This window comes from Chelon labrosus (genome assembly GCF_963514085.1).
Source record: "Chelon labrosus genome assembly, chromosome: 5".
NCBI lineage: Eukaryota > Metazoa > Chordata > Actinopteri > Mugiliformes > Mugilidae > Chelon > Chelon labrosus.
In genome coordinates, this window is record NC_140341.1 from 11552225 (window position 1) to 11564466 (window position 12242).

At 41.3% G+C, this 12242-nt stretch overlaps 2 protein-coding genes across 2 annotated transcripts in view; both read left to right on the forward strand.

Annotated features, from left to right (window-relative positions):
* Positions 1 to 3544: 3544 nt before the first annotated feature.
* Positions 3545 to 5352, forward strand: mid1ip1a (MID1 interacting protein 1a). Its single transcript, XM_084544191.1, has one exon. The coding sequence runs from the start codon at positions 4009 to 4011 to the stop codon at positions 4501 to 4503; it is 495 nt and encodes a 164-aa protein (XP_084400317.1). The 5' UTR covers positions 3545 to 4008; the 3' UTR covers positions 4504 to 5352.
* Positions 5353 to 6610: 1258 nt separating this feature from the next.
* The window catches only part of LOC311487782 (cyclic AMP receptor-like protein A), a 54261-nt gene continuing 48629 nt past the window's right edge, over positions 6611 to 12242 (forward strand). Inside the window, exons 1-2 of the mRNA XM_084544151.1 lie at positions 6611 to 6940; positions 11155 to 11207. Coding sequence (XP_084400277.1) covers positions 6857 to 6940; positions 11155 to 11207 — 137 coding nt within the window. The 5' untranslated portion in view covers positions 6611 to 6856. The remainder of the gene's footprint in view (positions 6941 to 11154; positions 11208 to 12242) is intronic.

The window sequence follows — 12242 nt, forward strand, 5'->3', positions numbered from 1 at the left end:
ACACCCGCCGTAATCGGTGGATGCTCAGCTTCTGACATGACACACAATCGAGAAACCCTCCTGAACTGATCCGGGTTTCGTTGTTGCATTCAGGCACAGTACGTCCTCTGACAAGTGGAGCGGCCTTTCACGGGAGAATAGAGGAACTCTGCGAGGTGGGGCCCGTGATTGACAGCTCTGTTGAGAAAGCAAAGCCAGCTCCTGTTTCTATCTGATCTCCACTCAGCAGCGGTGCACATTTGCTCTGCTGACCTGCTTTTTTTTTTTCTTCTAAGTGAATCTGGGCTCAGCTAATCTTCAGAGTGGGGTTAGGACCAGGTCATTTGCATTTGTGAAGCTTTGCATCTGAGGCAGATTTGGGATTGAGGGGAAGTGGGACAGTGACCAGCCCTCTAGTAGAGGTGGAATGCAATTGATTACAATTACTCTGTATTGTTTTTAAAGTGGTTGTCCTGAGGATTCCCTCTCGTCACGGTTGCAAAATGAGGAAACAAAATGATGGTTGAGCCTATTACCCTCTGATGCAATACTATAAAGGTCTTTGCGTTTAGAGTATTAAGTAGTATATGTCTGTGGAGACGTTCTTATGTAACATGACAAGCCATCTTCCGGCTGTCTTTTTGTCAGAAAAAGGCGGGGTTGGCATTCTACCGACTGACCGTGTCACACCGGCTGAACTGTTTGGATCTTTGACAGTGAGGTTCGAGAGCACACCCGAAACTACCACTTACTGTCATAGGTGCTGACAGAGAAAACAAAATGGAGCTCTTCAAGGTTGTCACTTGAAGTACAACTGAGGAGTATTTCGTATTCCTTTTCGAAATGAAATATTGCACAGTGAACACATTAAGAGCTGTTGGCCTGTGTCGGATAGGCAATAAATGAACCTAGTTTTTTGTGGCGTGTCCTTAACTTTTCGGTAAATTTAGCACATTGGATGGGAGGCAGGGCAGGTCCCTCTGATTCACTCTGATTCACTCTGATTAACTCCACAAGAAAGGAAACTAATGTTAGGAAAAATTATTCACCTGAATTCTCAGAATGACATTATCATCTGGAATGAAAAAAATGTAGAGTATGATCAGCATGAGGTACAATGGTTTCTAGGTCTTTCTAGTTAGCTAGTCACAAGGTTCTCTTCTGGTTTTGCTAGAGGTATTTCGTTTCACACGGGTGTAGAACCACAGACTGTATAAACATGGACAAAGTCTCTCTGCTTCCTTGCATGGGCCAAACTGACGCTATTTCCCCAGGGATACGGGCAGTCAGTTTGATGTCTCCAGGCCTTAAGAGTTTACATTCACAAACTAGAAGCAATTAAAGTAAATTACCAGCTCCACCTTGACTGACTGCACCGTTAAAACACTGCTTACATGTTTAGCATGCGTTATTATCCTGCAAGGAAGCGTAACAGACAAATAAAACTTAGATTAAACTTTTAAGTGGAGGTCTTTAAGTTGTAATAGAGTATTTGTGCATTGTGGTATTTCAACTTTAACTTTTTTTAGGGAATGACCTGAGTGTTTCTTCCACTTATAATGAAGTGCGGTAAATATTTTAAGTTGATGATAGTTTGATGAATGCTGTAAGAAATAAGGTCTAAATTAGCTCCACCTCAACCAGCTATAAGATTAAAATTTTGCTTATATGTTATGTAACGCTCTATCGCCATTGTGAGTACTATTCTTCGGCTGCTTTTGCTGATATCAACGACTCCATGCTACGGTCAATGCTGCTGCTATTGTACCCCAATACTGATACTTCTTCTTCCACCACTGGCTTGAGGGTGGGGTGTTGCGGCCCCGCCAGTGTTAAATAATTAAAATAGACAAGAGACATACAAAGAGGAGAGACGGAAGTAGGATGGGACAGAGACAGAGAGAAACTCATTCAGCAGGTTTTACCATTCATATTCACAATCTCCCCATTCTTGCTAGGCAACAATTTTTTGGCACTGATTCATTTGCTGACTTTGAGAACAAACTGTACACTCATACTGCATGTCTCTTCCTGGGCATGTAGTATCAGTCAGGCCACATTACAATGCCAGCCTTCTCTTCCCGCCCTCCTTTATGTCATTCTTATGAGCCTAACCCTCAATGCAGTGTTGATCTATTTCAAGACTTTGGTGTGGGACACCTCAGACATGTTTTAATTTAATGCACATGTCAGGATTTATTTTATGTTGATAGCCGTACAGTGAAAAACATGTTTGTACAGTTTCACCTTGACCAGAAGTGTTTACCCAAAGCTCAGATTACGGACTGAGTCATCTCACCAGTGCACCTAATGCATGAACAACTAATGGAGGGCTATTTCTGTTGCAGGGGGAATGGGTGAGGGAGTCCCCCTGTTTACTGGCAGCTGAAGTGTGGAGGAAAATCAGCTATCCACCAGCACTGCTGGAAACAGGCTGGTGCAACAGTTCGGTTTTAAGTGCAATCGGAAAATCCCACCAGCCGTGTGAAGTTATCCCAAGAGAACATTACCAGGCAATGTTATATTTCAGCTACTGCGAAAGTGGTAAAGAGTAAACTTGCTCTTTTATGTTTTCATTACATATTCCGTCACTGTAGTTGACATACGATTGGACGGTTGCCACAAGGATGCAGTTCATGGAGACACTTGCTGATGTGGCATCTGTTACTTTGCAGAAATCCTCAACAAATTCACTAATTTATCTTGAATTCCTGTTTTCATTTGTTGCGGGTGTCCTGGGAAGTTTCACATCTTATCCCTAAAACTGAAGCTGGCAGTAAATCGAGCTTTGAGGTTCTTTAGATGAGTGTTTCAATTTTATATGACTTTGTGCTGCTGTACCACATTTTAGAGGAAGAAACAGTGTGGCTAAATCAGCAGCAGTTATTTGACAGTTTTAAGATTTGAAGATATTTCAACTAAAAATATGAGATGACAATTCGTCCACGGTTAATGATTACATAAAACATTCCCAGGCAGTTTTTTGTTTCACTTTTGACTATTTAGGACCCATTACAAAGTCTACTTTGGGCACATTTCATAGAGGATATCTAATTGAATAACGTGGAAAGGCATGATGACAGTATTATAGACCCATGAACATCTGAGAGGATTTAAAGCAGCGTCCATTGACACCAGTGGTCTTCTAGTCTATGGTTAACACCAAAGCTTAAAAGATCACCACGTGTGGCTTCTGTTTTCGCTGTGTGAGAGACGCAACCTCGGCCCTGTCATTGGTGAACGTCCACTTGTCCCGCCTGCGAAACGCACACGGGCCTGCGATTGGCCTCCCTGGATGCCGGAGCAGTGGGCTGATGGCTCAGTTAATGAATATTCATGACACCGGTCAGCCCTGAGGCCTCTCCCAGCGAACCCGGCCGACTCGCTCATCGGAACAGAATGTGTGATATGATGATGTAATGTGAGCGACTTCCTACACCGGAAATCAAATCATAGAGAGGGAACGTTTACCGGACAGCACAAGAACAGCTCGGGACGGGATTCTCGTGCGTAAAGCATCGCCAGTAATCATCTTAAACGTAATGCGTGAGCAGGGGATTTGTAGCTTCTCTGAATGTTTGCATCCTGTATCCTTGTTGCTATCCTACTTGTGGACTTGATGCCACTCCTCCTTTGCTGAAAAATGTGCCATACCTCTCCGCTCTTCTCTGTGTGCTATTACAGGTCATTGGTCTCTGGTTACACTTGGAGGAACTCGACAAACAGGTTGTAGGACCGCCTTCGTAGTGCGAAACCACCTGTACGGCTATATAAAGAGAACCTGGGAGACAAGCGGGGAAAGAACGAGAAGGGCACAAACACTGAACGGGAAAACCCAAGAGCCCAGAATACACCAGCGCAACTCGCCCGATACACAGGACAGCCAATCCACGCTTCAGCTTTCCAGACAAGCAGCCGCTTCTTTAAGCCGATCAGCCCCGGAACAAAGCAGGGCACTCACAAAGGAGATACTCAGACAAGAAACTCGGATCTTTCTCTTTTACTTCTGAGAAACCTCTCGCCGAGACCATGATGCAGCAACTGCCAGAGAGCCACAACCAGAAAAACTCCCTGTTTAACGCCATGAACCGCTTCATCGGCGCCGTGAACAACATGGACCAGACCGTCATGGTGCCCAGCCTGCTGCGGGACGTTCCGCTGGACGAGGAGAGCGAGATGAGCTCCCTGAAGTCCGACGTGGACGAGGGGGACATGTACAGCTACTACCAGCTGCTCAAGTCCATCCGCACGAACATCGAGTGGGGCGTCAGGTGCGCCGCGGAAGACGAGAGGCGCAAGGAGAGCATGAAGATCACACGCAAAAACTCCTCCGTATCCATGTCATCCTCCGCGTCGGTGTCATCCGAGGAGGAGGAGGAGGAGGAGGAGGACGAGGATCTGGAGAAGCAGTTCCAGTTCCACCTGACCGGGCTGCAGGGGGTTCTGTCCAAGCTGACTCAGCAGGCCGATACACTCACCAAGCGTTACAAGAAGGAGATTGGCATCGGTGGATGGGGCCAGTAAACCCACAGAAAGTGAAAGACTTGTTTTTTATTGCAGTAGCTCAACTGACTTTTCTCAATATGCCATGTTGCTGGTTCTATTTTCTACTGATGACATTTATGGATAAACTTATGATGGTAGAGAAGAAGGCAGCCTCCTCTGTCTACAAGCCTACATGGTGTTGGTCTACTCTTTGGTATTGACTGTAGATGTGTTGATCCTGAAGAAAGCATTTGTGTACTACTTAATCACTAAGTTTTTTTTTTTTTGTTTTGCACTCTTAGGGTGTTGTACACATTATGCCTCACGTGATACACAAATGAAACATATTTAAGCCGTTATTTAATGCATATTTATTACCTCACACTGTATGTTTGAGAGCCAAATGTTATTTCAAAGTTGGAGAAAAAAGTGGGCCGTATCCCGGCAGGACCAGTCATACGAACCGACCCTGTGAGGGGGAATACTGACGAAAGATTCATCATCCTCTGTGTGATGCTGATGATGTTAGTGAGTTCAAATGATGATGATTATTATTTTTTTTTCTGTGTACAACCATTACTCCTTTCACTCTGATGAGTCTTGTGTTTTCAAAAGCTTGGAAGGAGGCAGATGCTTACTGTAGCTGCCCATGATCTCCTAATGTCCTACATGGTCGATGAACTGGAATCAACTGATAATTCTTCTGCGAGGAGAATAATGAGAGTTTCCATGAGATGCATTGTTGTTGTCATTGTCATTTTTCTGTCATCATGGTATTATTTTTTTTAGGTCCATCTGTCAAAGTTAGCAAGTGCTTTTGTATGCACCTTCTGCACCGTTTTTATACTGATAACACGTGTTCGTAAAATAAACTTTTCTATAAATGTACTCCATTTGTCGTGTATTATATTCATGGGAAACAAAATAGATGTTTTATATCGGAATCTCTAAAATATAGCTAAAAAAAGTGGTATTTGGAGATTTAAAGGGTCAGGTTATCCATATAAACTGACAAAATGGCTGATAACAAGAAATCACGCTGACATAAACAGTATTTTCTGACATCTTATCTCTGGAATGCAATCAACTTCTCCCCAATAGCTCTATAAAAAGGGGGTTAATTATCACATACTGTAACATGCAGAGCCCTGCGATGGACTGGCGACCTGTCCAGGGTGTACCCCGCCTCTTGACCGATGACAGCTGGGCTCCACCACCCCCGCGACCCTTCACAGGACAAGCGGTTACAGAAGATAAATGAATGAATGTAACGCGCAGTATTCTGGGGAAACAAGTTTTGCTTTTAATTTTTACATCTATTTCAAGAGAGCACAAAGGTGCTTCATATCTTCCGTCTGCCTGTACTATTTTGTGTAATAGCTTCTCTTTTTGCACTTAAGTTAAAAAAGAAAAAGAAAAAAGAAAGAAATAATAGATTCCTTTCATTGTTCTCTGAGTAACTGACAGTGACAGCCTCAAAGGCCACCGGGTACAGCTGGGGTTTCAGTGTCACAATAGGTCAACAGAATGCAACACACCCACTTTCCACTCTGATTTTCTCTTTTGTTCTCTCATGCACGCGTGCAGAACAGCACCGACCCAAAATCCTGCATAAACTCCTTATCAATTAAGTTAAAAAATCCCCTTGAGTGGAAAGACACTAGGTGAAGAAATAACAAGTTACATACATACATTAATCTTAGTTAACCAGTTAACTTGGAGGCCACTCGAAATTAAATAGAGTTTAATTGCTGCAGTCACAAATATAGACTCCATTTGTGAATTAAGTCATGCTGAATTAAGCGTATTTAAAAAATATATTTTTTGTCTTCATTCAGTGAAACATGAAACTCTTCTCGAAAACGCAGATGAAATCTATGAAAGGGAGCCGTTGTCTCCAGACATATCTAAACAGACACGCCTAGAAAATTCTTTCTTTTCTCTGATTCAGACTGTTTACATGCAATGACAGTGGCAAATGATGACCATATTTAGGATGAAGTCAGCAACTGTAAATGAGCTTCCTGGTTTCTAAATAAAGATAAAGACAAGCTTATGACAGGAGGAATGCCAGAGGCTTCCACTAAGCTGTGTTGTTTTTACACCCATAGCCTACGTGTAGTTTAAATTAAATGTAATTAAACTTATATTATTATATTATATATATTATTATCTTGCTTAAATAAAATAACATCGGACTTGTTGGGATGGTCACACAAGTCAAACTCTTGCCCGTAGTCAAGGCTTACATTCAATCGCGTAGGTGACCATTTTTGTCCCTTCGCGCGCACTGTAGGAACAGGAAGTACAAGAGAAGCTACAACAAAACAAAAACACGTTGAAGCGAAATTGTGTAAAATAAAAATAAAAAAAAATTGTTGTGGCACTCAAAATGGACACTCAGAAAAATTCAGAAGCAGTTGGCAACGATTCACGCTGCGTATTTTTTAATACAGACTCAGAAGACTATCGATGCGTAAGTAGCTAACGTCTGTGTAATTTAAAGTTTTAGCTTTTTAGCTAATTAGCTAGTTAGCTACATAACGGTACACTGTTAGCTTAGTTATTTAGGTGCTTTACTGGTTGTGGTAGATTACGTACCCGACTAGATTTCTGCTTATTGATTTGTCGATTGATTAGGTGATAAAATGGACCCCTGTTACTTGGACACTGAAGCTAAACTCTTAGCTCACTTTCTAATGATGGGCTAACTTTTCTCTGTTGTATCTATCAAGCTGGTTAAAGCTAAGTGGCATGACCAATACCAGCCTCACGTGTTCTAGCAAAGTGTTATTCATTTTTAATGTAACAAGGTGTGCTTAATATTAGATGTTAGCTTAATATTGACCCTCAAGCCTGCGTGTGGAAAGAGTTTTGATGTTAGCTGTAATGTTAAAGAGACACTAAAATAACATTGGTGCAGGTGTAAAGTGTATAACTGCATGTACGTAGCTTTTATGCCATTGCTTCACTACATTTATTTAATAGCAGTAGTTTCCAGTTACTTTGCAGGTCATTATTTTCCAAAACAAAGCAGGTGATATACACCCTATCTTGTACAACATTAAAGTATTGCAGAACTACTATATAAGTTGCATTATTATCATATAACTGGCTTTCTTTCATGCTAATATTTCCACTTAAGTGAAGGTTTGCATGCAGGCTTTGTATTGTAGTTTGGTATTGCTGGTTTTAGTTAGGTAATTTACTGGATTAACACATATTAAGTCCTGGTCAGTGCCCCTAAAACAAATATAAAGGTTTATATTTAATTAAATTGCTTTTTTTAATGCAAAAGTTGAATCAAAAAAATGTGTCCTTTCTACAGCAGGGATGTGGCACAGTTGCTCCTATCCTCATTAGTGAAGCTCTTTTGTTTGAAGTCAGTACTCGTCACGTACACGTCTGCTGTGTTTAACCTACTCAAACGTCCCCACATCACTCCACTTCTGTTCCCCGCCTTGGCTCCCTGTTCTTCTCTGATTTAGACTTAGATACTAGGACTCTGGTGCTAGGCTACTCAGAAACTAGTGCTTCTTACATCCTAATAGGCAGTTTAGACCTCTGCGTCAATCTGACGCAGTAGCTACGGCGACAGCGCACACCATACGCAGAGTCTAGCGCTGTAGCTGACGTGCATCTCCCAGAAATCTTTCATAACTCGCAGACCGCAAGAGCTTGGTCCGCTTGGTAGTAGCGCATTTCCGCTTTAGTATTTCCAGCTGCTTCTCCATCACTTTTCGAATTGATTGTATTGGATCAAGGAAGATGGAACACGTTGAAGAAAGGTTAACTGAGGAAGTTCGGAGATACAAACATTTGTATGACTCCTCTTCGGCGAAAGTTTCAGTCGCCATTGTTGAAAGTGAACCAGGAAGTAGAAACAAAAATTAACCTGACTGGCACAAAAAGACACAGCGCCGGCGAGCATTTGTTTGGCGCTTTTAGAGAGCGAGCCAGACTGACGAGTTCTCAAGTATAAATGATTCGCACTGGCATATGCTCCGTGTGTAGGTTATGGCGTCTATGTCTTGCAGTACTCTGGTGAAACGGACTCCCCACTGTAGTTCGGTTTGTGCAGTCACTAGCTATCATGTAGCACACCTCCTTAGACTACTCCAAACACTTCTTAGATGTTTGATGATTGGACAACAGCATGAGCTTCGCCGCTTCGGAACATGTTGATGACAGTGTGACATTTGCACATATCTTTTGCATGTTTCTGCAACGTAAACAATTTTTGCACATTCTGAATATCCGACCACTGTGACAGTGTTGCACAACTAATTGCACCTTATATTCTGACAACTCTCTACTCTTTTGTACATAGTACTTGCTTATTTCATTAATCCATGCTTCTATGCAGGTTTATTTCCTCTAGTTTAGTTGTTTATTATAGTTGTTTGAAGGGAACTTAAGAAGTAAGAATTTCAATACTCGGTGTAACCTTTGCCCGTATATAACGATAAACTTCTTGAATCTTGAATCTTGCGTTGTGCTGCTGTTTTTGTAGTTTCGTTCACTAGCAACAGGAGTCCTTTACACAATGCAATCCAAGAGCCAAACAGGTGGCTCTTGTGTCATCACGGTGTCGATCTGTAAGAAAAAGATGATTGATAAACCTTTCAATACTCGCGTTATCTGCAGAGTAACCTAGTTAGAGACCATTTAGACCAGTTGCACTTAGTTGCTAAATCCAGGTTGACATGTGCGGAGCAGATAAGAGACCACAGGCAGAATCGTTTCTTGTTTCTGGTGCAGTGAACGTGTTAGTGTGAGTAGCGTTGCGTGCCAGCAGCATCGGGCTCCAGGTTGTCTTCAGTTTTCTCAGCTCAACTAAGTTGGAGGAAGAATGCTGCAGTAATGCTGTCTTGCCTGGATCCATTTTCCCTCCTTTACTGACAAATAATCTTTCATAACTGCAAGCAACTAATCATAGTGTTTCATAACCTGTCTGACTAACCTGGATACAGACGGCCCACCTTAGCTAAGTCAGCTATCCCAGTTTGAGTTTTGCGTCAAAGTTTTATAATAAAATTACCATTTATTCATCCACTTTCTGTTTCTTAATGATTAGGGCCAAAATGTTTAGACATAACCAAAAGTAAAAGCGCTACTGAATCCTGTGCACAATGCCACATATATTTTGCAACAACTGTTCCCACAGTTAAACTTGGTTTATAATCCTGCAACAGATCTGTGTTGTAGCCCATCGTTCTGAAACTAGTCTGTCGTGTAGTTGCGTAGAACTGAGTGGTTCGAGTTGGCGTAATAAATGTTGAACTTTTACTGAAATCATTTCAACGTAGAAAAGAGAGATGTCTCTAAATGGACACGCAAACTCAGGATTGCGTTTGTCCAGCCACTGGCAGACCTGTACGAGGAAACGTATTTCAGGCCAATCACAGGTGGTGCGTCATTGTGATGTATAGTTTTTCTGGAGCTGCTCGTCAGGCTCTGGTGTAGGCTACTGCGTACTTACATCAGTGAAGTTAGATCTGTTTTGACTTCATTAGTCTCCCACTTTCAGTGTTAAGTAGAGATAGTAATCTGAATTCAACTCATGATAATACTGCATGTTGACTCTGATAGCCATGACACACATGTTTGTGTGACCTGCAAACCATTAGGAAACAAATCGATTCCAGAAAAAATAACACAAATAACTAAAATAAAAAAGCAAGCGATTTGCAACACAGTGTGTAGTCTGAGCCTTTTTAACATTCCTGCAGCGCCATGTTGGGAGCCATGATTAAAATGTAAATGTAATTAAAACAGTAATAAACAGGTAAAAGCCTTTAGAGAATAAAATGTCTGAAGAATATGCCTCATAACGAATAAGTGAATAAGTTCTCTCTTTTTGTAATTTAAAATGATAAAAATTTCAGATTTCCTTCAATACATTCAAGGAAAATTGTTCATTTTTTTAGATTTTTTTTAGCAATAGATGTGTGTCATTTCTTTGAAGGCAACGCTTAACACAGCAGCGTTTTCACAGAGGTGACGATAGGTCATCAGACTGATCGAAGCTTGTTGTTGTGCTGCTCTGATTATGTGCAGGATTGTGAGGCCCTGCTCTGTTTTGCATGCAAGGCTGCTGCTGGCCCTTTCTTTTTCCCCCAGGCTTAGGGAACCGACTCACACATTCTCATCATACCTTCGTTCTTTTTCTTTCCTTTCTTGTTTTCATGCACGGCCTCTGAGATCAGTTTCGGGTTGCATGCAAGTGTTAGCTAAATATGTAGAGTGTCAGGTTCTAGCCTTGTTAACACATCTACCTGCATCAGCTGTCATTTAACAGCCCTGTTAAAATAGGTCGAAATATATGTGGATGTGACATTCATAAGCGTCGTGCATGTCCTAGTTGTCAGTGCATTGCAAATATTTATTATTTATTCGTGATGTAGGGCTTGTCTTGTTCTTTTCTTCAACTCACGTCATTAAATGCATGTGCAGGAACACACATAAGGCATGTTTGAACAAATGGCAGTATTGACAACCTGGTAGTTTCTAAGCTTGTGATTACAATGATGACAGCACGTTATTGTGTTGTCGGCTAGTATCCACAATGCCTTACCTGTAACAAATACAATACAGGGAGTAGTCATAACTCAGGTAACCACTTTAATATGTTATTTCTATGATTGGTGGATCTGAACCTTGGTCTAATGAACTGCTTCTAATTCACAGGTGGTGATTTTAACAGTAAAACGAGCCACAGGAACCTTCTCCTTAATAGGATGGTGAATATTTCTTTGATTTCTGTCTTTCTCAAATGATTTTTTGTCTTAAACTCTCCTTTAATTCATCTATTACACGTTACTACAGTACAGGATTGTGCAAAAGTGCCAAGAGCCAAAAATAATCAAAAACAATCAGTAGTTTTAGTTACCCAGTCTTAAAAACTGAACTGATTCTTTAGGGTATACTTGCACAGATTTGCAAGGTAGGAGGCAGATTGTTTCAAGCCTCTTGGAGAACGTCCCGCACTTCTTTTGTGGCTTTAGGCTGTCTCAACGTTTTCCTCAGCTTCTCAGAATCCCAGACTGACTCAATGAGATTTGGGGCTATAGTATATCCGCAAAGCATCCTATAACTAACTAGCCAAGTTAGGAAGAACTCCACAATGTAGTAATGCTTGGTCTAAAGAGTAATTCTAAAACCATTCCAGCTCAGAAAGTAGTTCCTAAGTTTGAGTGAAGAAAGAGGAACTTTTAAGTCATCTAAGATTTCCTCAGAATTAGTCAGCTGCTGCAAACTTCTGTGGTACTCTGAAGAAAGTATTCGTCACATTTCTGATCCCGGCTTGTTTGATAGTTCGATAACGGCGCGTTAAATAATCGTCGAGTACAATTAATTAATTATTGAATCTGATTTAATGGCCTCCACTGGATTATACAGTAAAACTATTGATCTTTTGCAACAAAAGTAGGAGCATTTGATTTGCCAGCTGCAAAATTCGGCGGCGTTCAAAATTCGATGTCCGTGATATCTAAACACATAAAGTCCCTGAAGCCTTTGTTTCGATGATGTACGGGTCGGGCGAGTTCGGCCTATAATTAGAAATTCGGTAATATCTGAGTATGACTGATAATACAGGATGTCTTGTAAGATGACCTTGATTATCTTTTTCACAATCGATAGTGTAATAGATTTTGAATATTAACCTTAACAGTGTAATCAGACCTTCTGTAGGAATCCTGTGATAAAACCGTCTCTGTAAAACATTCTGTTCCTGTGTCTAAGATGCATTGATTAAGCTACTTTAGTCTTTGTGG

Coding starts and splice junctions, on each gene's coding strand:
- mid1ip1a (XM_084544191.1), top strand. CDS start 4,009: ATGATGCAGCAACTGCCAGAGAGCCACAACCAGAAAAACTCCCTGTTT.